The 25719-nt window shown below is 41.4% G+C and overlaps 2 protein-coding genes across 5 annotated transcripts; one reads left to right on the forward strand and one right to left on the reverse strand.

The window, feature by feature from the left end:
* Positions 1 to 30: 30 nt before the first annotated feature.
* Positions 31 to 3398, reverse strand: LOC117757600 (PEST proteolytic signal-containing nuclear protein-like). Of its 3 annotated transcripts, none has more exons than XM_034578890.1 (5): positions 3274 to 3398; positions 2444 to 2676; positions 1614 to 1685; positions 1462 to 1517; positions 31 to 1344 (listed from the first exon to the last, which is right to left on the reverse strand). In XM_034578890.1, exons 1-5 carry the CDS (start codon positions 3311 to 3313, stop codon positions 1233 to 1235), a joined length of 513 nt encoding a protein of 170 aa, XP_034434781.1. In that variant the 5' UTR covers positions 3314 to 3398; the 3' UTR covers positions 31 to 1232. The 3 variants fall into 3 exon arrangements, with proteins under 3 accessions (XP_034434781.1, XP_034434763.1, XP_034434772.1); XM_034578872.1 differs by having other exon boundaries at positions 1611 to 1685; positions 3274 to 3397; XM_034578881.1 differs by having other exon boundaries at positions 38 to 1344; positions 1611 to 1685; positions 2444 to 2673; positions 3274 to 3385.
* stk16 (serine/threonine kinase 16) lies at positions 3330 to 8601 on the forward strand. Of its 2 annotated transcripts, none has more exons than XM_034578851.1 (8): positions 3330 to 3418; positions 3675 to 3788; positions 4550 to 4769; positions 4853 to 4986; positions 5504 to 5591; positions 5835 to 5963; positions 6097 to 6218; positions 6550 to 8601. In XM_034578851.1, exons 2-8 carry the CDS (start codon positions 3703 to 3705, stop codon positions 6686 to 6688), a joined length of 918 nt encoding a protein of 305 aa, XP_034434742.1. In that variant the 5' UTR covers positions 3330 to 3418; positions 3675 to 3702; the 3' UTR covers positions 6689 to 8601. The 2 variants fall into 2 exon arrangements, with proteins under 2 accessions (XP_034434742.1, XP_034434751.1); XM_034578860.1 differs by having other exon boundaries at positions 3394 to 3491.
* The last annotated feature ends 17118 nt before the right edge of the window (positions 8602 to 25719 follow it).

Raw genomic sequence — 25719 nt, forward strand, 5'->3', positions numbered from 1 at the left:
CTGTGGAGCGGACATATTTGACACAAAACATATAATCCAAAACTTTTTTTTAATGCCTTTTAAATGTTTTCAGGAGAGTTTTGCTTGACTAAACAGGTCACAGCAGTGGGTATTGGTGTAATTGACTTGGGGAAATTCTGCACAGTAGGATAACAAAGGAATTTAAAGTTTACATGTTTGATCATGGGTATTTTCCAGAAGGAGTTTCAGGCACAGGAGTCTAGTCACTGAGGTACTGCAGGTTTCTAATTTTAAAAGGAGTTGGGCTAGACTTCAGAAATGTGGGCTTTCTATTGTTAAAGTTGCAATGCAGAGTGTTTACATAAACATTACTAACCTACTGTACACTTTAACCACCCACAAATCAATAGACATGATGTTACCAGCATCTGAATTCATATTAGCGCTGTGTGATTCTGATCCTCACACAGTTGTCAACTAAAAACACATCAAAGTCCTTCAGCGAATGTAAAAGTTAAAAGGGCTTCAGTAAATGGGAAAGTGAAACTGAAAGAAATCAGTGTTGATTAAACAAAACCGGAAATACGGGTAAAAGAAAACCTAAACATCAAACAAAGAGCTGCCAATGAGGTGATACAGCAGGTGAAATGCAAAGTGAAGTTGATTTGCGATGGTTATGTCCATCTTATATATCAAAATAAAAATTGGGGTAAAATAAAAAAAGAGTTGTACATTGATGTTGAAAAACTGAGCAAAACAATCAATCTACGCATATAGTCTAGTCACTTGCCCCCCCACATCAACATAATGCTCATACTCACACTCCCGTTTGTGGATCAAAAAATAAAACACAATCACACTTTAATGTACATTTTTTACACAAATATTAGACGACTAAAAGTAAGAGTCGCTCAGGATCGCACCAAACCAAGAGGAACAAGCAGGATGCATAAGAGGCATGACGGCTCTAAAAGCGGCTCGATTTTCTCATCAGCCTGCAGAAGGAAACTGTAGCAAGATTTTTACAGTTTGAATAATAGTCTAAAGGCTAATTTACTTTCCCCACCTCTTGATCTCAGCATCTCTTATCGCAGGGGCTCGATGGCTCTCCTCTCCGTTAGCATCCACCAGTAGTGGTTAAATGTGTAAATGTTCATTAAGAGAGTACCACAGAAGGCTTAAATTATTCTTCATTGCAGGAGGAATCGCCTGAGCCTTCATAGATATTTAACCTATACAAAATGATCTATTAGTGACCAACTGGTAGTCAGTTAGGGTTTATCTGACTGGGCCTTCAGCTTCCTTTCCCACAGTTTTTTCTGATCAGAGAAGCCTTGCTTGCCCTTGTTAAATGAATTAGGTCCTGCAGATGTTGGCGTCTCCCTGAAAAGTTAAAACCCAAAACAGAAACATGTCACACGATTACTACCACTTCATTTAGGGAGAAAAAGCTAAATGCTTTCACAGAAACCTGAGGAAACAATCAGATTGTCTTTATACCTGCCAATGTTCTTCATCCTCATCTTTGCTTCTGGAGGCATCTCCTCAGGTTCACTCTGCATGTGAATAGAAAATATCAGTCAACTTGTGCTTATTTGTTATTTATGCATTTACACAACCATGCCTTTACTGTGGCCATGCACACTTACATCGTCATCTTCGTCAAATACAGATGCCAACCCTGACTTTTTGGGGGGGACCGGTGGTACAGGCTCTTTGGGTTTCTAAAAAAGGACGGAAGGTGTAGGTTAACTAAATGAAACAAAGTAATCGAGCAGTATCACACTTTACAAAATGTAAGAGTAACAGATCCTGACATTTAATATGTTTAACCAGATAATATTTGACACTTTTAGATTAGATTAAACTTTATTGTCATTGTGCAGAATGAAATGCAGTTTGTGTTTACTTGATAAATTACTTGAATCGTTAGTTGACTAGTTCTATCAATTGACTTGTGAGTAACTCTTGATGTTACCCATGTTTCAGCACCACTCAAAATATTGAGGATTTTGGCCTTCATCGTTTTTTACCTTCCACCAAGGAGGATATGTTTTTAACCCCGTCCATTCGGTTGTAAGCAAGATTACACACTGAACAGGTATTGTATGGAACAGGGAAGAAATGGTTACATTTTGGTGTGGATCCGGATCAGGGGGCAGATCCAGGACTCTTTCCCCCCACTTTGTTTAACATAGGGCATTTTTCAATTCCCAGGGAATCATTTATAGATCTTTAAGAAAACAATCAAGCACATTCAGGGGAGTGGTATCCACCAGTGTGTGAAAATCTGGTGCAGCTAGATTGAACTTAAGGGAACTGTTGTTGGCTCCAGTGAGTGCCAATCTAGTTCGGATCTACGGTGCCATTATTACCTATGTGGGTGTACCAAAGTCTGTGATGCAAGTAACAACACAAGTACTACATCAAAATGAAACCAGTTATCTATGCAATCAGTAAATATGCAACAATATACACTCACTGATGCTCCAAGTTTGATAGATATGGGGATCGACTTCTTCCCCATCTTGCCTTGCATGCTAAAGCCTATTTTGGGGACTTTGCAGGGCGCCGGCGGGTCCGCCGAGGACTCGTCGTCATCCTCCTCGGGTGCGAGGTGCTGGGACGTGCGTTTGACTGCGGACCCTTCTCCGCCCGCAGTGCTACAAGAGACAGGCTTAGTTTTCACTCTGCCTCCCTCCTCCTGCGGCCCTGCTTGAGGCAAGACAACTCACCACGGTGAACACATATTTGCTGGGGACCTGGAGAATAAATAAAACGCTATCACCTGTACCTGGGTGGCTGGGATTCTAGCCATCAGCGAACCATAGGTAGCTACTGTTCGACTCTACCACACGAATCCACATGGGGACGGTGTGCGCGTTAAGTACCGATGACATCAGGGTTTAACTGAACTACGGTGGCACCGTGCGCAAGGTCTGGAAGCAAATAATAACAATGCTAGCTAGCTTTACACACACACACTGGCTAGGCTAACACTATGTTAGCAAGCGATCAATAAACCTATGTGCTAGAAGCAAGTATCTGCTTTACTGTCTGGATAATGCTAGCTGTATTAGCCTAATAGATACAGTCATTCGTATTAGTCCATAGCCACACAGGTAACGTTGCTACAGCGTTAGCATTAGCTGGGTCACCGAGATGTAGCTTAGCTTGGTGTCATTTTACGAATTCTCCCTCTGTTCGGCTTCAGTCGTGTCCGGTGTTGACAAGCAGGCATCGCATCGAGCTAACACAACATACTGGTTAGTTCTAAACACACGTGAGAAGCTCAAACAGCTCAAATATCACCTCCGTCGTCGCTGCTGCTGTCTCCGCTATAGTCCGCCATCGCTGCTCTTCTCGGACTCGCCGGCAGATGTCGCCGGAGCTCCTTGAAGCGTCGCCCGTCGCTGTTTACAAAAGAAGAAGAGCATGGAGTAAAAGTGACAGCACGGTGAGCTAACAGGCAGAAACACGTCGCGTGTGTCGTCCCGCGCGTTTTGTCGAGGTGCTCATCGCATCGGGGGGTTCGTTAACATCTCGCTTTCTTTGGGGGTGACGTTAAAAACCAGCGTTAAGATCGCGTTTGGACGCTTTTAGCCTGGGAAGTTGTGCTAGCTTCACGTTAGCTAGCACAACAATGGAAGGTATGTTTGTCAATGTTGTCACTTAACTTCGGTTTGTCTTCTTTCGTCCAGGCCCTTGAACAGCTTCGTGTCGAACAATGAACCAGTCAACATGGGGCAGACACTGTGTTTATGCTCCCGCGGCTCCATCACCATCGATAACAAGAAATACTACTTCGTCCAGAAATTAGATGAAGGGTAAGATGGCATGTTGTATTTACCCAACTCCATTTAACGTCACTTTCAGGGTTAAGTGTGATTCTATGTGTGTTTAGCAAGAAATCTATTTAAAAGGCCCAAACTAATAATGGATTAAATGCCAAGGTCCAACAGTCCCCTTAAGTTTAATCAGTCTGCAACAAAAGATGATAATACACCCATAGGTAATTGCTCCGTAAGTGTGGCTGGTTATTTTCATCAAGATCCATGCACCTTCCCCTTGTAAAACAGTGGATATGTTAAAAAATCCCCCATCTACATATGTTAAAACAAGTGAAAAGAAGTCTTGTATCAGGCTGCTAATCTGAATCTGCACCAAAATGTAATGGCTATATAATGGTTTCTTCCCTGGCCCGTTCTGCCTCCTTCCATCAAGTTTCATGGAAATCTCTTCAGTTGGTTTTGTGTAATCTTGCTTACAAACAGTCGGCGGTGAAAACTTAACCTCCTTGGCTGAGGTAAACAATTTTTAGGCTGTCAAATGATGGTGTGGCTTATTGCTCTGACATCCATTGTTGTCCATAAATACACCACTGAGCCCTTTGGAGTAGTGGGGGGTCATCTTAGCTTATTACTATAAACATGGGACCTCTATAGTTCAGAGTCAATCCTACAAACACTATGTTGCTGCTTTTATAGGATCTGTTTATTTTTTATAAAAAATATGGAATATCCCCAGCCTTATCCCTAAAAGTCTACTTTGCTCTCTTCAAACTCTGACCTGTTTTTCCTCTTTTCAGTGGGTTCAGTTATGTGGACCTGGTTGAGGGGGTAAAGGATGGGCGCTTCTATGCCCTCAAGAGGATTCTGTGCCATGACCGCGAAGGCCGCCAGGAGGCTCAGACTGAAATGGAGATGCATCACATGTTTAATCACTCCAACATCTTGAGCCTGGTCGCCCACACCTTTGTTGATCGTGGAGGAAAGAGTGAAGCCTGGTTACTTCTGCCTTATATTTGTGTAAGTAGATGCAGTAGTTAGAATGACAAGAATAGCCCTGAGGGAAATGGTCTGACTCTGATATATTGTGTTTGTGTGAACAGAAAGGCAGTTTGTGGTCCGTTCTGGAGAAGCTAAGAGACAAGGGGAGCTCAATGCCTGAAAAACTGATTTTGCAAGTTTTTCGTGGCATCTGCTCTGGACTCAAGGTCATTCATGAAAAAGGTTACGCACACAGGTACATTTTCTCAACATACACATGTATACAACAAACATTTAAATGCATAGGATCAGTAAAAAGACTCTTGTACTAGCTTCGAGTGCCAAAACTGTCTGTGTAGAGTCCCGGTGACTTGCTTTCTGGAAAACTGCACTCAATGCACTATGATCAAAAAGTGAAAAGATTGTGCAGAAATGTCAAGCAACTTACTACCCAGAATTTAATGAAGAGCACATCCTCGGATTAGATGAGTTTAGCTTATTACAGTTTATATCCCAAAGAAGGTGTTCCACATACTGTGGTTGATCTCTCTGATTATATGCATTTACTGTATATCGTCACCAACTATCCGAAACCAGGTGTAATGTAATCTCAGATCAACTAATGATTGATATATGAGTATGATACTAATATTTGCAGATTGTCGTGTATCATTCATGTTATCATTTACTCACTTTTCTTAAGTTTTCTTCTTTTTAAGAAGACATTTTGCAGACATCTGAACACATGCTATTTATCTGTTGTGATTTGACAGAGATCTGAAGCCCACAAATGTGCTTCTGGATGAGGATGACAGGCCAGTTCTAATGGACCTGGGCTCTATGAACCGGGCCAGGATTGAGGTACGGGTGCATGGTCTATATATAGATACTCAAATTTTATTTTACTATTTCCCTAAACACAAGTAATATGATTACAATTGGGATTGTTTTTCAAGCATTGCTATACGCCTTAAGGGCTGGACTTACACTTCCAGAAACTGTTAATATTTGTTTTTGTGTTGTTAAAGGTTTATCTTCCAAACATGACGTCCTCAAAATGATCCTCAATCTCTGATGAATTTAATGAAACTTAATGTATGGCAGGTTAAAGGCACCAGAGAAGCCATGACCATACAGGACTGGGCAGCCCAGCGTTGCACCATTTCCTACAGGGCTCCTGAACTCTTCAATGTAGAGAGCCACTGCATTATAGATGAGCGCACTGATATCTGGGTAAGGCCTTGTTTTATGTTGAGTCCCTCCTGGCTTTTGTGTGTTGTTTCATGTTGTTTTCTTAAGTTGCTGTGGATTATTTAATCACCACTTCTTTTTCTCGTCTGTCGCGATCCTCCCACTCTCCCATCAGTCACTTGGCTGTGTGCTTTACTGCATGATGATGTTGGAGGGACCATACGACCTTGTGTTTCAGAAGGGGGACAGTGTTGCCCTTGCTGTCCAGAATCCAGTGACCATCCCACAGTCTTGCAGGTGAGTCTTCAGACTGTAACATTTTTACAGTGTAACTGAAAAGTTTCCAGCTGATGATGATCAGTTTCTGTCACTGCTGAGGATAGTAGTAGGAAAAATTCCCACATTATATTCCATGGAAAAGTAAACAAATACAACCGTTCCAAAGTAACACTAAGTAGGTGCAACTGATAAATAAAACTCTAAAACAGCAGCACCAGAAATATTTTACCCTGGAATTTGTTTGCAACAGCCATTGTTAAAACACGTTTAAGTTGAAAGGTCGCTTATGAAGGTTTGTGTAAGTATGTTAAATATATGTTGCTCTAATGTGGTGTCTGTTGGTTCCCAGTTACTCCGAGGGCCTGCAGGTGCTGCTGAGCTCCATAATGGTGTCAAACCCCCAGGAGAGACCAAACATCAGTTGGGTTCTCGACCAGGTACAGGACCTGCAGAGTCGCAGCCCCAACACCCAAACCAACATGGTCTGATGTTGCACGGTGTATTCAATTTGGGCCCTTTGCACACATAAATGAACGCATTTTATTTTTAGCTTGAAAATACTCTTTATTTATTGACTTTAATGTAAATGCTCTTTGGTACAGACTCTCACTCAGCTTGGGGAACTTGGCAACAGGCCGATCCATCCTGGACTCTTGTATTCCTCACAGATTTACCAAATGATCAGAACATGTGAATGGCCTTAAATGTAGTTTTGACAATGTGAAAGGGTTGCTTCTAATAATGTAGTGACTTTACCTTTCATTGTTAAAGGGACGGTTTGACCGTGTGAAAAATCTACTTTCTCGAAAGTTACATGAGAAGATAGATAACAGCCTCACGTCAGTGTGAGGCTGGAGCCAACAGCCTTTGAGCTTAGCTAATCACATTTTAGCATAAAGATTATAAGAATTATCATGTTCCATATCTTGTGGATTTAACCTGTACAAAAACACAATATTAAAATGACAAGTTGTTAATGGTTCAAAGCGATGTTTATTTGTAGAGCCCAGTCAATATGGAGGGTGGAATTCTGCATTTTGGCTGATGCTGATATTAGGGAGTGAAAACAAAATTAACAATGATTCCTAAAATGAGGTTATCAAACCCTACCAAACTTTAATTGAGGCTTGATAATTCACAGTTTAACCATAGATTTTATTTTATTTTAACTTCAATTAAGCAAATAAACAGATTATTTTATGAAGAATGTAAATACACATCTTTACTGCATTGTTTACTATGAAAGGCTCATTGGCTGAACTTCTATTGTATTTCTATCACAAAAACATACATCACAGTCTTAAAAGTTGTAGTTTTGGGGAATTTTTTTAAAGGGAAAAAAGATAGAAGCCTTGGTCATACCTTCCTGTGGACGTGGCTTCCTGAGTTCAATACATATCAGATTACAATCCCTACCAACAAGGAGGATGTTCCAATTTCCTTTTATTGTTTATCTCAGTTTTGTGTGTGTAACATCATGTAGTTGTTACACTCATCAATGTCCTAATTCAGCTTCAGCTATTTTCCACACTATCACTCACACTGTCTCTGGTGGGGAGACGTTAAGCGGGGGTGTGCTCCTCACCTGCAATGCTGCGTTTGAACACAGAGTGGCGTTTCAGCACCACAGTCTGCTGCCCCCACGTACAGACATGGCCAGGGACCATGTTTCTGTCTCAACTGTTGGTAATGTGCAAATGGACTTTAAGTAAAACACAGGAAGGAAGTATTTGCTTACACCAAAAGAAAATGAAAATCGAGGCAAAGAGAACAGATGTTAATGTTGCACACCAAAACAACTCGTTCAACGCAATACATGTTTTTTATCACTGGCAGTCAAAGTCATTGCCATGGCATTATACTCCCATTTTTACTTCACATTTTACTGTAATGGGTTTTTTAAATAATTTGGTATTTTCCATTCCAGCTATGCTTGTGTTTGATTCTGGGTGTCCTGTCGTTTGTAAGTGTGGTCTGACTCCTCTGTTCTCAGGGTTCACCCACATCTCAGAGTCTGATGGTCCTTCCTAGTCGACCTAAATGGTACCTTACCAAACTGCTATGAAATAATTTAAAACTTTTGGCATTTTAAGTTAAGATTTATGCTTTTATGAGTCTGTAATGGAGTGATACCGGACCACGTGGGAATTGAAAAGGTCCCTGACTGTTAATATATGCAGTTAATTGTTGGAAAGGTAACTGACATACTATTTTAATATATTTTTCTTTTAAATGCTAAGTTTTGAAATGACTATGAATTTCTGTGTGGCTGTCAATGGTGAACTAATACTGGTATCACTCTGAGTGTAAGAGTGTGTTATTTGATTATGGAGAAATCTGTTGACTTTATTTTTCATCTCTTCTCTGCACAGTAAAGGATAAAAAAATATTAATTATGGAGCCCTGTGTACACCGTTTTTAATATACATGTGAAATAAAACTGCATCCTATATTAAGTCGTTGTCAAGATAAGTGTGCTTATACACAAATACAATTACCTGTACTATGCTGTCCATCACATGTGCACAATATGACCAAAAGTATTCAAAAGCCACTTGTAGTTAGTGATTTCATTACAGACAAAGCATATTTTATATTTTAATTCTAAGGGATCGGGCAATCACCATGTTGTGTACAGGCAGGTACTGTTAACGTTAAATCCAGTTTTAATTTGTCAGATTGTTGTGGAGTAAGATGCAGTATTTTCCTCTGAAATTTAGTTAAGTTAAAGTAGCATGAAAAGTAAATACCTCAAGTACCTCAAATTTGTAATTACAGCAACACTATGCAACTTTTTTACCTTAAAATAGTAGCTTAAAAAATAGTCTGAAACTGAATTTGTTACAGCAGCAGCTCTTCTGGTTCAGGAAGCCGGGGATCATGGGTGATATCCTCCATTCAGTTCTGTTAGCCAGACTAAATAAACAGAGCTCCATTAGGTTTTGTTTTTTCTCAACATGAAACCCATTTACCGAACAGAACAAATCCCCACATGTAGCTGCAGATGGCGCTACCTCTCAGTAAACGTTAAACAGCCTGCTGTTGGATGTGATTGCCGTTCCACTTTATGGCGTGGAGATGCTAGAAGCCACGATTGCACAGCTGTGATGTGATGGGATGCAAACGCTCACTCAATGGGACGTGCAGAGGTACGTAAAACAAGCCCTACAGCAGCACTAAGGCACAAGTTCACTATGTGCAGTTCCAGTTGTTGGACATAGTTGAGTAAAGTATGCCTCCATTGGACTGTGGAACAGTGTAAACACGTGTTATTATGAATCTGCCAGTGTGTTGGATGAATCATGGTTCAACCGACTTGGGGAGAACGCAAAACACAAAAACTTCAGGACGGATAACCACGAAACTTGGAAGGATGTTGTGTGGGTCAGAGACGTAGCCTTTAAATGTTGGTGTGGAACCAGGATTTTTTCCGGTAGGGAGTTTTTCAACATTTTTAAGAGAATAATTTATGGATCTTGATGAAAAAATATAAGGCATGACTGATATTTATGAGTGTGTGCAATTATTTCATCTGAATAAAAATCAGTATCTAGTGAGTTTAAATGTTTCATAAGGGGACTGTTGAGATGAAGCCATGTGAAGTTGCAGTCAACGCTTCTAAACATTAAAATGAAAATGTGTATTCATGTGGGTTAGTGACGTTTCAATCAAGAGTCGAGACATTTATTTAAAGATGGATTGATGTTATGTAAAACAAAAAAATAACAGGCTTTCTGTCTTGATGCAGTTTTAAAGGAGAAATAATTACCTTTTTTAAGGAAGATGACTCAGTCTTAGAGAAATCTCCAGACAAGCACAACCTTCATCTGACAGTGTTGAGCCCCAGTGGCCATTTCTGTGTGTGTGTGTGTGTGTGCTGGCGCAGACATGCTTGAAAACAAATATCAAACTGCTCGTGTGGCTGGATTTACAATCCCCACGTCCACCCAGATCACTGCAATGTCGCATTTCACTGCTGTCCCAATTACTTTTGAAGGTAATTCCTACCTTACCGGGCGCAAATGCACACACTCAAATGACCAGTCGTAAAGTATACATAACATGCCACATATTTACAGTGCAGATGCCCTTTTGTACACAAACACCCCGAGGATTCATTACACTTTAATTAATAAAATCCCAGCTGATTTCTTCCTCAGGCCCAACTACAGAAACCAGACTCCCCTGAGACTGGGTTCAGGACAGACGCCGTCACACTCCGCCTCCCCCCCCACCTAGCTGCCTTTTTATATTCCCTATCATTTGCCTGTGAGGGGCTGAAATGATGTCATGCAACACAAGCGCAAGGTCAACTCAATGTGTGGCTACATTTTAGCACCAATCTCATGTGCGTTTGCTCGTCATTCGTTTCTGGGGATTTGCTTTGTGTGTGTGTGTTTCATTTGTAATCCAACACCAGTCCTCAAACACAAACACACTTTAGCTCTCACATCATAAACTATCATCCGGCTTCATTGATTTGGCGATGAATCAATTAGTGAATTATTTAATTAGCAAAGCATTATGGGTCAGTGCGGAGCTGCTCCCACCCTGCAGTGATCCTAGGTCTCTTTAAATCATTTCACATGTATGTGCGTGTGAGCACATATAGTCTCATCTTTGCCAAACTACCACACAAAAGTTCTCTCAACGTAGTGAAGTAAGATACGAGATTCCAGCGAGACCTTTTAAAGTCGCCCAGTAAAGTCTCCTGTTATTTGCCAGACGAGCGATCTTATTTCTTTAAAGCTTTACTAAGTCTCCAGTCCCAGAACTTTTGCTGTCACTCAAGTCCAAATTAGCCTTGGCTGCGGCTGAAAGGACGGAGAAATATGGACATTACATTTACCCACGTTGAGTGGATGAGTTATTGCTTGTGTTTGTGATCGGGGCGTTCTTTCCATCCAGGAGCTTTCTTTGTGCCCATTAATTCATGGGAGTGTTTGGGTTAAAATGCATAATGAGTTCATTAAGGGGGATTGGCGTAATCAGGAAAGGTATTGCCTTAATTACTGGCACGCGGCCAAATCTATCCGTCCCATGTGATATCGGCAACCCGCCCTGTCCAGAGAGCTCAGTAATTTAATTAAGTGTACAAAATGCTACACCCTAACGTCGCCCTTGGGGGCAATTATGGCACTAGAGATTGAAAGATCTCCACCGGGGGTATTTTACTTACTGGCAGGAGATTGCCTGTGTCAGTTAGCTGATTGCATTGATTATATTGATTTGTAACAGCTTTTCGGGTAATTTCATCTACAAAGGTGAGAGCAACACACTGGCCCAGGGACTTTTTTATTTATCCTTTCTTTATTTAGACTCTGCACTCTTTTGCCAAGTGATTAGATGAAATGGAGCTGCACAATAAGTCTTTTAAAGTGGGAGTTGGGGAGGCGGGATCGATCGTTTTTATTTGCCATATAAGGTCAGAGCAGGTTGGATGTTTATGAATTCTTTAAAAGGTAACAAGTCTTTCACCTGCAGTGCAGCTGGTTGTGCTTCAACAGCAAGAAAGTAGCTTAAATAGAACCAAGATCCTTAGTGCATTTCTAAATCTAGTTCAGTCGAATCACACAATAGATTTTTATTTTCTGCTTCTAAACCTACAGAGCTCAAGTATATGTTACCTTCTCTTAAAGGTGAAACGAAATGTACAATCCATTTAGTAATCCATTACTTTACCACACCACTGCTGCCAATGTTTTTAAATGAAGCTAGAAATAGCTGAGATTACTGATATTAGCAATTTATACTCATTTAAAGTATTACTTAAAGATGTTTGTCCTTTCTGATCATTTGTAATAATATTTGATTATTAGCAGTGATGTAATATATAATTCAAATCTAATTTGACTTGCAGGTCCAAGTAAAAAATCTGGATCGAGTGAATACAATTTTTTATGAGCTCTTGGAGGGCCATTCTAGCTTCTAGCTTGTTTCTGAGGGTGATGCTCCCACATACGGTCCAGTAGCAAAGTTCAGAAAGATGCAAATAGACACAACCAAACAAATAACAACACAAACTCATCACTTATTATTCAGTATTCATCTATTTCATGTTTTTGTTTTGTTTGGTTTGTTTGCAGCATGAAAATAATACATTTTCTCCATTCGCTTTTATTTTCTGTCTGTGCAGAGCGATGAGACTTGAGGTCTCTTGTCCACTGTCGAAATGCCACTGAAACAGCCTCGGAGTTGCCAATTAAAAGGAAGAAACGTGACCCAGCAGATTCGTTTTAATTACAGGCCTATAACCTTTGCTAAGCGTGTCAAAGGCAAAAGGAGGATAATAGCTCCATGAGCAGTTCATCAGCGCTGATTAAGAGGACGGGATGACAAGATAATCCAGAGGTGGCTCGGTCATTAGCGATGGCCGCAGAAGAGCAAATTAGCTGATTAAACAACTTCCCGCCCAGCCAATGCCGGGCGGGCTGAAGGGAGGGCCGTCCGTGAGTGATGGACGAGGAGGCGTGGAGGAAGTGTTTATGTCGTTGTCACCGAATGAGTGAAGTGTCTTCATCAATTTGGAGCCATTACCATGTCAAAAGAGAGGATGGTGCTCAAAGCAGGGGGACAGAGTGGGGGAGGAGAGATGCAGAAAGACCATCTGCATACTACAAGCTTATTCATTTTTTCATTTTTACACACACACACACCCTCTCTCACTTCTCGCTTCTCGCTCCTGCAGTCCCTCCCCCCCCGGGCAGGCCAGTTTACCGTAAGGCCGTTTAATTTCCCTGAAATAGGGCTGTGACAGCTGTGTCATGCCGATGAGAAGGTGCTGAGAAGAGTGGCAGCCTGTCACATCTCATCTATCTCAGCTCCCACACGGCTCTACCTCCTCCTCTTCCCTCTTTCTGCCTTCACCTTCTCGTGTCTCTTCACTTCTCTTTCTGAGACGTCCAACATTTTTGCTCAGATGAAAACGCTGCAGTCCCAGTCTGTTAAACTTGAGTGTGTGTGTGTTTGTGTGTGTGTGTGTCTGGGGGGTTTGGGGGGGGGGGTGGGGGCATTGATTGACGCTGGTAAAGGCCAAAAGTAATAACTGGGAGCTGTTTTTTATTTCACCTGCATTGATTGTTATAGGTCTCTTTATCATCTGACCCGGCTCAATTATGCCAATTGGATAGTGCAGTGACACTGTGAGGTTGTGGGGACAGTAAAATGAAATGCAGAAAGTGAGAGGGGGGGGGGGTTAAAGCGTGTGTGTGTGTGTGTGTTTGTTTGTTTGTTTGTTTTTGAGAAAGGTGGAGTAAAGATGAAGTACACGACTGTAGAAATAGCTCGTTGGTGGAATTTGCATCACTTAGGATGTATTACTCTGCAGAGAGAAGGACAACGATTTAAATGTTGTGATGTCATTTCCACCTGTCAGTCATGTCGGGGTGCGATTAATGTGAAGCCATTACATAAATGAGATGTTGACGTGACCCTCTGTATTACTACACACACACACACACACACACACACACACACACACACACACACACACACACACACACACACACACAAACTCACAAACTCACAAACTCACACAAGGGTTTCCCTTTATATTTTGTAAATATATAACAAAAATAGAAAATGACCTGAATCTGTCTGTTTGCCTTCACTTACACTTTGGCACACTGATGCAGATATTTGGCAAAACTAACTTTTTCCTCTCCTTCACACTCAAACAGCATTTTTAAGTCACTGAAACAGAGATTTTTACAAACGCCTTCCAAAGTGCAGATAAAAAAAACTGAAAGTGTGGAAAACGATGACGCCACAACTTGCTTTGCTTTGTGTAATGAGCATGCACCTGACACAACAAGAACAATGGCAGCTAAACACCAGTTTCTCTACGTTTGGATCAATGTAGAGTTTATCGCCACCTATTGGCCAGGCATGCTTTTTTAAAAAGTGTTTGTAGTCATTTTTATGTTTTCGTCTGGATGGAGATATTTTGCAAAGCAAAGGTTTGTATAGACGGAGAGTTTTTTTTTTTTTTTAAAAGGGGGAAAATATCAGTTCAATAAAATATCTGCCAGCACACCTTTAAACAATTATATCTGTGCGCACACACGTACAGCTATCTGTACCTGCATGCAGACGTGCAAGTTCATGTGTAACCTTCACAAATAGTGGAAGGAGCCACTGTGACTACGCCTCAGCTTGGGACTGTATTAATGATGCCAGCCGCTTTGATGCTGTCAGCCGAACAGATTACCCTGCTCTTAACCCTCTTTTGAACCCAGCGTGCCACACAAAGCGGGCTGAACGCCCTCATACCAGTGCAAACACTTATTCCACTTTATTCACTGTCTTTACTTCACAAGTGAAAGGACATTTATTCTGAGTCAGCATCGCTTCTCACACTGAAAACAGGCTGGATTAGAGAAGGTCAACAGCTCAGGGAAGGCACACACAACTGAAAGAGGAAGAACATCTTCATATGTTCATTAGCTCAACAGTCCTGGGAAAGTAAACACGGTTATTACAACAAGCACCTTGAATACATCGATGTGGGAAAAGAATTTCACAATTGTCCACAATGTTCCTGCTTTTCTAACAATTCAAATGGATTTGTTGCATTTACTAATTTAGTTTGAAACACAAAGTACAAAAAAACTAAACAAAGCCCAATCAAGTCCATTGGTCTGAAACTATTTTGTCTTGCATTTTATTACTTGCGAATTTTGACCTCATGATGGCGCTCATGATGTTCTTCTTCCACTTATTCGAGGTTGGGTCGTAGTAGCAGCAGGCTAAGCAGGGTTTTGCAGACGTCCCTCTCCCTATCTACGCTTTCCAATTCCTCCTGTGGAATCCCAAAGCACTTCCAGGTCTGATGGGATGTTAAGTCCCTCCAGCGAGTTCAGGGTCTACAGGGTCTCCTCCTAGTTCGGCATGGAAAAACGAAAAAAACCTCCAATGGAAGGTGCCGATAGGAAGGATCCTGATAAGATGCCTGAACCCCCTCAACTGGCCCCTTTTAACACGAAGAGGCAGCGGCTCTACTCTGAGCTTCCTGCAGCTGTGCTAACTCCTTTCCCTTTCTCTATCTCTAGGGCTGAGTCTAGCCACCATATGAAGAAAACCCATTTTGGCCGCTTTATCCACAGTCCTATTCTTATGGTCACTTCAGGGTCGCGTTCCATTTGCCAACCGAATTCAGACATTTCCGTGCATAAGATATGTCAGGAAGGCCTTGAGGAAATTTCTCTTATTTTTGCACACACGTCCACTTGGACTGACGGATGGACTGATTCGATTTTTGTGGTCAAAGGTCAAGGTCACGGTGACGTCCCGTCCATCCCATTCCTATGAACGTCATATGTCAGGAACACCTGAAGAGAATTTCATTACATCTGGCATCAATGTCCACTTGGACTAAAGGATGAAGCGTTGAACTCAGAATTTGTTCATCATAGGTCAAGGTCACTGAGCGTTTCTGGCCATAACTCAAGCATCTGTACACTAATTATGATAAAATACACATAAGTCTTTACTTGAACATGAATCTGGACAAACATGGATGTAAACTGTAACTTGACTGGTTGGCAGGTTTGATGCTGATTTGACAAATTTGCTATTAATTTGAATTAAAAACAATAATCTTTAGATCTAAAGTGGTTATAATTCTTTGTTTTAATGTGTAAATAAATGACGTTAAAGCTCGAGGTGTAAACTTCTATTGGAGCGTTTGACTGTCTCCATGTGTCACTATGCTGTTTGCAGAGCTGAGGTGGGAGAGGCAGGCTGCAGGGGGGAGGCTGGGTTGGAAGGTCAGTGTCTCTCCTGCCAGAGGAGAGGAGGCAGCCTGTGTAGGTGGAGGGGGGGATTTAATTAGAGGGAGTGCCTGCATCCCCCTCTGGTCTCCTACGCCTTATTACTACTTGCTGCCAAGGGTTAACTGGACTGATAAATGGGATCAGTCACACTTGTACACACACACACACACACACACTTACCTGGTTTGTTGAGAGGGAATGACTAAAGCCTGAATGATACAAACAAAACGAGTGAAGATACATATATTGAAATCGCATGCAGCTTAAACTCTATTCTGATGGAATGCACTGAGACAGACACACTGTTACAGCAGCATCATGTCTTACAGGAGTCTTGTTTGTGAGTTTCGCATTAAAGCCAGTTTGCCTTTCACACATGAAGAACGCAGCAGGAGAGTCTCTGGTCAGGCGCGTTCACAACAAATGAAAAATCTCCTGAGGTTTCAGGTGAGGGGGGGGGGGGGCGGTGCAGCATGAAGGAGGCAGGACATAACGTTTAAATTCCTACAGCATATCAACATCAGCAGAACCAAACGCTCTTGGATTGCGTTGTCTCTCCAAGTTGACATCTTCGTCCGCGTCTTCAGTGTCTATAGAGATATTAGTTTTTTATTTTTTATGTTATGCTTTCTTTGCATGTTGGAATGGGCTGTTTTCTTGGCCTGTGGTGATGCAGGTTGCAGGTAATTGAGCTGCGGCAAGTAAAGACCGGCTGCGGCACTCAGTCGGCAAACGTCACTTACGTTGATGAGTCTTAGCCGCCACTGCTACAGAGGTTGCTTGTATTGCACCAAATTCAACACTGCACTTCTCGGGACCCTTAACAAAACCAATACCTTAAAGATATGTTCCGGAGACATATGAGCCACATACAGACGGACAGAGATGTCTGCAATTATTAGGTAGAGTACCATCAAGTCAAAATTCACACTTTACACTTAATTTATTTGGTTAATCGTAAAATACCTGTAAAACTAGCAAATCTACTATCAGCCTATGCTCTACTTTTTGTGTTAATTAGCAAATGTCATGTTAGCATGCTGATTTTAACATTTATCTCAAAACACCTCTGACTAACACCGTCCTCATAAAGCCACTCACATGGTGGGAAACGCTTCATAGAAGGTGCAGTTGGAGCAGCGTGTTGTTGTCGGTCGCCCACATTTCGGAAGCGCTCACAGCCCAAAGCTGTTCTTACTAGACTGCATCTGTCAAATTACAGACTAGGGGTCTTCAGATTAGTGACATTCATGAGGTCACTTCCCGTGATAACTGTGTCAAACACCTCAGCTGAAGGAAAGTACCTTCACCACCAGGGCCTGAATTTTCATAAATCTTTAGTCTTCATCAAAGCGGAGCCCGTGTCCATTAATAACTCAGTGTGGTTGGCCTGATGACAGAACACAATGCACCTAATGGAACAATTTATTTCCATAATGCTGCATTGTCAGGGCAAGTGCACAGACTCGGGGGGGGGGGGGGGGGGGGCAGCAACACGAATCGCTGAAAAGAAAACAGAGGACAGTGATGAAGGACATTCAAGGTAGATTCAGACAATTTTTTTAAACTTCAATGGGGGTATAATCTTTTTTTGTTAAGGAAGACAATCATATAAACATATACACATAAAGCATCAGCATCAATATTTCCACTCTCTTCATGGAAAATCCGAAGACAGCGACCTCTATGTTGAAACCATGGCAAAATAACGTAACCTGAAAAATACTAAACAGCTACTTAGCCATTCTTTGTGATATTTCACTTCACACTTATATTGGAAACACACTTAAGATCACTCATACTTTAATGGACCCTATACAGGCAAGGATATAAACAGATAAGGGGTCAAGACACCTGTTGATATGAACTGAAACACATTTTGGGGAAACATTGTCATCACTCTCGTGTCTGTATGTCTTGTGTGGCGCTACATCTCGGAGGCAGTTAGCCTAGCTTAGCATTAAAACGGAACCAAGAGCATTTAGCCGCTAAAGAGACAGCTTTGTGCCTCAGGAGTTGGTAGAGACCCAACACAGAGCTAAAAGAGAGAGAATCCTGGACTTAGTGAATATTGACTGTGTAAATAAACAACTGTTTACTTGCTAACAAGTTCACCAAATATCATAGTGATAATATATCAATGTTGTGTTCACATTTTGTTCCCACAAATGGAGATTAGTTATCAAAAATGCATGCTGTAACATTTAATAAAAATAATAGAATTAATGATGACTTGGCAGCATCACTATTGTCTCACTGTTACATGTTCCTGTAATGTTGTGAGTAGTCAAAATGTCTTTTTGCTGAATTAGCAGACAGTGCATGGAGACAACCTGCCCCAGTATCAACATTGACCTTGGTGCAGTGTTAGAGCTTTGTTTTGTGTTTTTTGTAATAACACTCAAATATTTTATGTAGACTGAGACGATTATGGCATAAACAAAAACAGGAGACGGTAAATGTTCTAATTAAAGCCTGACGTTTTGTCGGGTGTATTGTGAGACAGAGCAGGAGACAAATCACTGAGTGAGCACTTCATCATCTCTGCCTGTCAGAGCCGCCGACAGAGCGGCCAATTATGGAATTGCTAATTCCACGGTTAGCTCATCTTGAGCCAGTCGCAGATTGGCACATTTTGAAATGTTTTGTTGAAACTTCAGAGCACGGAGGGCTAACAATTTAAAAACAGTATTAATCTCACAAGGATATTTAAACTAAGCAAATGTCAATAAACATGAGATTTATCTATGGTATTTGTAAAATGTGTGTCTCTCAGACTAATTTTGGAGAAAGTAGAAGTATTCATAAAAACACTTTCCTCCACAAAAAGTTACAAGATTTATAGATTTAGATTCATTTCAGAATCACAAAATAAAATTTCAAAGTGATGAAAGATAAAAGAAAAAAGACAAAGAAAATACTACTCCAGCTCATAGTTGATAAAAACTGTAACCTGACATGGCGGTCATTTTCCTGTCCAGCACCCATGTTGTTTAAATAGCAAGTGCACTTGTGCCATCTGAGCACGAGCATGTGATTTAGGCTGCCTTACATGCAGTGAATCAGGAGGAGGGGCAGCTTATCCAAACCAATTAGCACACTGACAGAGAGGGATGGGTTCCCTGACCCCTCTGCCCTTCAAGCCATCAACAGAATAAATATAATGAACAAAGAGTGAAGAAAAGAATGAGCCAGACATGATTGTGTTGAAACCACTTTATTGTAAAAACTTAAATCCTTCCCTCAAAGTCAGTGGCACAGAATATTGCACTTTCGATATGTATCAAAACTCAATTCTCATCTGGTCTCCTGTAAGATGAAGCTGAATGAGCAGAGATCTGTGTGTTGGTTGCGCTGTGTTTTGCCACTTTGTCACTTCACCGGAGCGCTGCTGCCACTGGAGCTGTGGGTTGACCACACTTTGTCACACCTGATGACATTTTGATCAATTGTGAGCCATTAAAACACATCACAATGCCGTGATTTACCTCCGCCACAGCTTCACATTGACACATTTTAACAGCGCTCCATTAGTCTATTGACAAACTCAAGCGACTGATCAATTCATTTCAATTTTTGGAATATTGATCGAACAGAAATTACCTGATGGGAGGTGGCGCCGCGCAAGATCAGAATGAGACTCATTTGCTTAAAAGATTAGTCTCATTGAATTTGTTTTATTAACCTGTCGCACTCTGCTCTCGACGACTCACAGGAACAACCTTAAATTAATTTGGTCAAATATAAACAAACGTCTCCTCTGTCTGTCTTAAAGAATGAGGATTAAGGTGTAGCTGTTTTTTTTATTCTTGAACTATAAAAGTAATAAACTCGATAAAATAACACATTGATGCTAAAGGTCAATTAATAGCTTCTTAGTCTGCATGGCCATGAGAGTCAGAGCCCTGTGTGGACCCTCTTGGAATCTTCTGGCCGCTCATTCATGCACTTTGCGTTTCACATCCTTCGTATTGTTCAGAATAAGCAGCCGCACACACTTTCTTCTTGATTTGACTTTCACATCTTGTTCAGTCAAATACAACAAAAAAAAGGACCTCTTCTTCCTGCAGTTTGCTGTAGTGCACGTTAGAAACATCTACTGATTCCAGAAATCTCGGTCTGAGGAAATATCTCAAGGATCACTCATCGTATCATCGAATTTGGTGCGATTGTATGTTCAGTATTAATATACGTTGAATAAATAACCAACCAGCGCACTATAGCAGCGGCAGCTGGGACTCATCAAGTGGTGATATCGATCATGACATCAGTGTGTTCACATCAGTGCGTTCACATCCACAGCAACGACCACAGATTCTCCAGCTCAGGGTTGTGTGCACTGAGTCGAGCTTCACTGAACTTTAAATAAACAGGTGAACAGCTCTTTGTGCAGCAGCGGGGGTGAAACTTCAGGGTTCTGTGGACTCCAGCTGCTGGTCTTAATTTGCCGCGGCTCAATTACTGCAGGTCACTTTTATAGTTTCAGACAGAAAGCTGCAACCAGTCCATTAAACAAGCATAAATAATAACATTTAAATGATATTTAAAATCAGTAAGAAATAAGTTTTGAGTGCCATAATGAAAAAGTAACCAACTTTGCCTTTAATTTTCTCAGAAACTCTACAGTAAAATCTTCTGACACTTGACATGCAGACAGGGAGAGTCACCATGAACAAGAGTGAGGTGAAATATCTGTGTCACCTCTCAAGGATTTCCTATAATAGAATTTAAAATCAGCAAGTTTTGAGTGCCATAATGAAAAAGTAGCCAACTTTGCCTTTAATGTTCTCAGAAATTCCTCTCACTACCTCTCACTGCTTGTCTGCCCGTCTTTCCTCTGTAACCTTTGGTTCGAGTTAACAGGTAAATTGGGCCATAAGAAGACATTACCTGAGTGCTAATGGCAGTGGGGGATTTCCTCGCAACGGGAAAACATTGCAGAAAACAAGTCATCATGAACTATAAGCCTCATGCCCAAAGTAACAATCAGATGAGGATTTAATAGGCTCCCGGTGGACTGACAGACATTGTATTTACAACACTCTACACTGCTGAAACGGAGTTCATCTGAAGGGGAGAACCAAGAGCGCAAACAGCCAACTGGCGGAGATCATCAAAGCACTTGATGGCTCTGAATATCCTCATAAGTGGGCAGATAATGCACGGTGGAGAGGGACAGTGAGATAGCAGGGTGAAAGTAATGATGCCTTGTTGTGGCTGATAAGGCGTATTTATCTCCTATCTCCCATGTCTGCGCACAATGGGGCCCTTGTGTGAGTGATTGTAAAACACAGTGCTGTTAAATGCACGGACCCATTAAATGGCCATAAAACTCACACTGGACTAGATCGTGTTGAAAGGAAGCTTTTGTTTCCACTGTGGAAAAAATAAACAGGTGAGCTGGGACAGAGATTGGTGTGTTGCATGGTTGGAATTCCCCAATATAGATGTTGAGCAGACTCTGATCCTGTGGGGTTTTTTTTATTTGCTCTAACTGCTGTGGTTTATTAAGCTGCAATTGATTAGCTAAGATCATAACTGGAAGATACGAGGGAACAATTCAGATTAGATAATCCATCATCCGACTCACACATCAAAGTGACATGCTCAATTCTCACCCTGCATTTATTTAGATATTTGTTTTATATTCATTCATATTTTATCTAATATACCAGTCTCTCATGGCATGTAAACAAATAAACACACTTTATTTTAACATAAAAGCCAGACAAAATAAATCACAACTAACATACAGTAGAAGTTATACAATTTACTACACTATAGTTGCTTATTGGAAGCTCCTTGGAGACGAACACTTCCTACAGGAGGAGTTTTTAAATGATCAGATTCTATGATATAGTCAGAAGATTGAGCCATGCATCTGCAAAACTGCAAGCATGGTTTTTGTTTCAGTTTCCTGTTCAGCAGTACTTGATTTACTTATTGTCACATCCCTGCCTCTTACTGTAAAGTTGCTTTCAGACGTGCGTTGAAGTTTGGCCATTTTCCTGGAAATTTGAGTGAGCCCATGTGAGAATACAGCAGGAAAATATCTGGAAATCCACAGTGAACGAGTGACCTTGTTGATGACTTTTCTATCATGCAACGGACACAAAAATTAAATAAACAAAAATAATCAAAATATCTTAAAAATAAAAAACAGGAGCCATACACATAGAAGACACAATTTAAAAAGATAAATAAATGCAAGAGCTTTTGTTGAATAAAAAAAACAAGAGCAAACAAAAACATGTGATATTCGTTGTAGAATATATACGCCAACCCCTCACCTGAATTTTACAGCTGTATTCTCACACGGGCTCACTCAAACATTTGATGGATATTTTACAAGGGAGCGGGCAGGAAGATGTCTGGAGCAACTGACTCGGACATTCAAGTTCTCACATACAGCCCCTCCCGAAAAGTCTGGGAAAATGTCCAGCTGTCAGTGCATGACTGAAAGCAGCTTTAGTGTTTAAATTTGAATTTATTTGGTTGTAACTGTGTGTTGCCAACGGTCTGTGGACATGTGTTAAGATAATGTTTTAGTTTGTAATATATCCGTGCAGGGCATCGGAGAAGAGAAGAGAGAGGGAAGGGGCCAAAGCAGCAAAGACACACAGCAGCAGATTCACATCCAGTAGCAGGATATCACTTGGCAAAGCTCAATATTGGTTAATAAATGATGGGCACGGAAACTCAGAGAAGTAAAGCTCTCATGAATTAACTTTATCTCTTTAATGAGACAACATTCATTTCTGTCTCAAGGTCCGACAGAAAGCGAGGTGATTTATCATCTGTCTTTAACGTTGTGGGAATTTGTCTAATTAGCAGAGGTGTGGAGAGCTGATTTTCACCTCACAGGAAGCCCATTGTGCACTCGCATCATTTATCACAGTGCGGACGTTGTACCCGAGGCCTGGTGGGAAAAAACTATTGTTGGTCGACAGCATCCCTGAAAGCTGCACATGTCACAGCAAGCCTGACTCGGGGGAATCATGCAAATGTGGTGGGTACACGTTTTGTGTTACGTAGAAGGTTGAGGACCTCACTTTCCATCTTTGAGCAGTTGATTGCCAAACGCCAGTAATGGTAGCTGCAGTTGGGTAGAAATGAAAGTGCTGCAAAGTTGAAATCAAATGGAAATTACATGTATTCATATTTGTTGCCTTCAAATAGGGTTTACAATGTTCACGGGAAGAGTTCAGAAGATCTCAACTCTCTTGTCAGGACCTCAGATCTCCAAGTTTTCTGAAAGCTCATTTTCAGAAATGGCGGTAAAGGTAACTTTTATAATTGGTGATGAGTCAATAAATTGTAATTTTAGTCATATAGAGTTTTTCTTCAGAATTGTATAATACGTCTGTGGAAAATGTTGATAGAACAGTCTCATCCCTGTCACGACACTACCCATCTGTTAGCTTGCTGAATTGTTGGCCTTTGTGACACCTACAGTAATTTTCATACTAGCATCCATGTTGCCATCGCCCTGCAGCAGTGATACAAAAAAATCCCCATGGATCCACCTTAAAATGTATTTAGTTCTTTCTTGGACCAAGGTCCCATTCTTCCACCAAGTTCAGTGGAAATCCATTTTGTAATTTTTTTACGAAATCCAGCCGACAAACACACGAACAAGGGTGAAAAGATAATCTCCCGTAACTTCACTCTGCTACACACACGTGTACAAACGTGTTCACTATCCAGCACATCTGGAAACTTGTCTTTCAGTCTCCAGATGAGTTAATAAAAGAATCTGATCAATCTTATGGCGTTGACATGTTTTCATCCGAATCCATTTTATCAGACGGGTCCATAGACGCTCCAGAAATCGTTCACCTCCTGAACTTGCTTTAGTCTCATCTATCAACATCGTGAAGGGTCTTATCAGCAGGTTAAATAAACCAGCGAGGATCAGTGACCCAGTGGGAGTCAGTACTGTACTCACTAGGCCAGCGAGCACAAGATCACACCTGGAAGCCGAGCTGTCTCTGAGCCGTGGTAATGATTGAAAAATATGCCTGTAATTGCTGATAAGCCCTTTAATGTTTCAGTAAACTCTTTCTGCCGCTGAGTTTTACTGACGCATAACCCGTAGATAAACTCCGGCTTTGTAGTGCGACGTCAAGGGCTGGCGGCTTCTTTGAACCAATTGTCCTCTCACAGTGTGAAGGGTGTGTGCCGCGCTTAGAAAGTTCTGTTCAAGAGGTCGTGTGCATGTGAGGACATGAATGGAGACGATTTACGTTGGTCAGGTCAGGACTTCTGAGTCTTGTTTTTCATGCATTATCGCCACGCTGTCCAATAGGAAAACCCGTAAATCGCACCAGTCCCTTTGACACTGTGACCCTGACCTCTGAAAGATTTTTTTTCAAATCGATCAATATAGAATCATTACTATTTATCTTAAAAGGAAGTAAGTCACAGTCACACTATAACAGCTCTGCGAGGCTGTACATTAATACTCAAGGTGTTATATTGTTCAGTGGCTACATTGTTTATCAATCATCATCTGACTCTTCTTTTATATCCAAATAGTGGGTATACGTGGGTTTTTAAATGTAGGTAAACCCTCTAAAAAAAAGGCAATGTGATATGACAGTCAACGATTTGATGCCTGTCTATTCGAGGTGTCAGGATACAGGTGTGTTCATCCTCTTTGGAAGCTCCAAGCACCCGTACCGCAACACCTCAAATAGGCAAGCATAACATTTTAACACAAATAACAGCTCACTTGATAGAAATGGGAAACTCTGCACATTTCAGTCATCATCATCGCTCTCTTCTGTTGTGGTTGCATTTCCATTGTTCGGCTTTTGCAGTTGTGTTGTGGTTCTTGCATTCCTGTTTTTTTCCCGTTAATGCACTTGCGTTTGACATCTGAGCCACCGTAGAACTGATATGAATGTGTGCAATTTGGTGCTGCTTGATTGAATATAAGGAGACTAGTTGTAATGACTAAAAATGACTAATATTGGACTAACACACTTAGTTCACACCATTTAATCCCTTCAAGGAGAAAGGCCGTGCTGCTGAGAATGACGCCAGGTGACATTGGAGGCAGGGGGCACATGAGTCTCAGGCACTGATTCAATTTAATTTGTGCTCTTCTGTCAACAGGCCCGGGTGACGGATTTACCTGTGGCCTGGCTATTTAAATTACTTTCAAATCATAAAAGCAAGGGAACGTGTTGGGTTTGGAGGGAGGAGAGGCTGAAAGAATCAGGCAGAAAGCAGCACTGATTTCCCTGGAGCAAATTACCTCTATATCAGCGGCGCAGACAGGCGGTAATCTGCCGGCTAGAGAGCTGAGGGCGAGAGACACAGAGTCACACTGGTGAAGGAGACATAGAGAGGGAGAGGTGGGCGGACCGGTGAGACAGCTCCAATCTTCTGGAGGTCAACTTTGCTTGTGCACACGCTCCGGGAAATTACATATCATGAGTGATACCCCCCCCCCCCCCCCACACACACACACACACACACACATACACACACTCCATCCAGACTATAGTGTTTCATTCATACAAGCAGAATGGATTTCTGTTTCCTGTGTGTTGCTGGAGCTGTGACACTGTGACGTAAAACAAACGACACCCCGGCTCTCACTGCTGTCATTCAAAGTGTCAAGACTGACATCAAACACCAGATCCTTTCATCTGCGGATCAGACCTTCATCTCTAGAAGGAAGTTTTAATCATCACAGTGAAAAAGATCCAGCTAATCATTATTTTCTTGACAATTAA

Source organism: Hippoglossus hippoglossus, chromosome 3 (assembly GCF_009819705.1).
Source record: "Hippoglossus hippoglossus isolate fHipHip1 chromosome 3, fHipHip1.pri, whole genome shotgun sequence".
NCBI classification, from domain to species: Eukaryota; Metazoa; Chordata; class Actinopteri; order Pleuronectiformes; family Pleuronectidae; genus Hippoglossus; species Hippoglossus hippoglossus.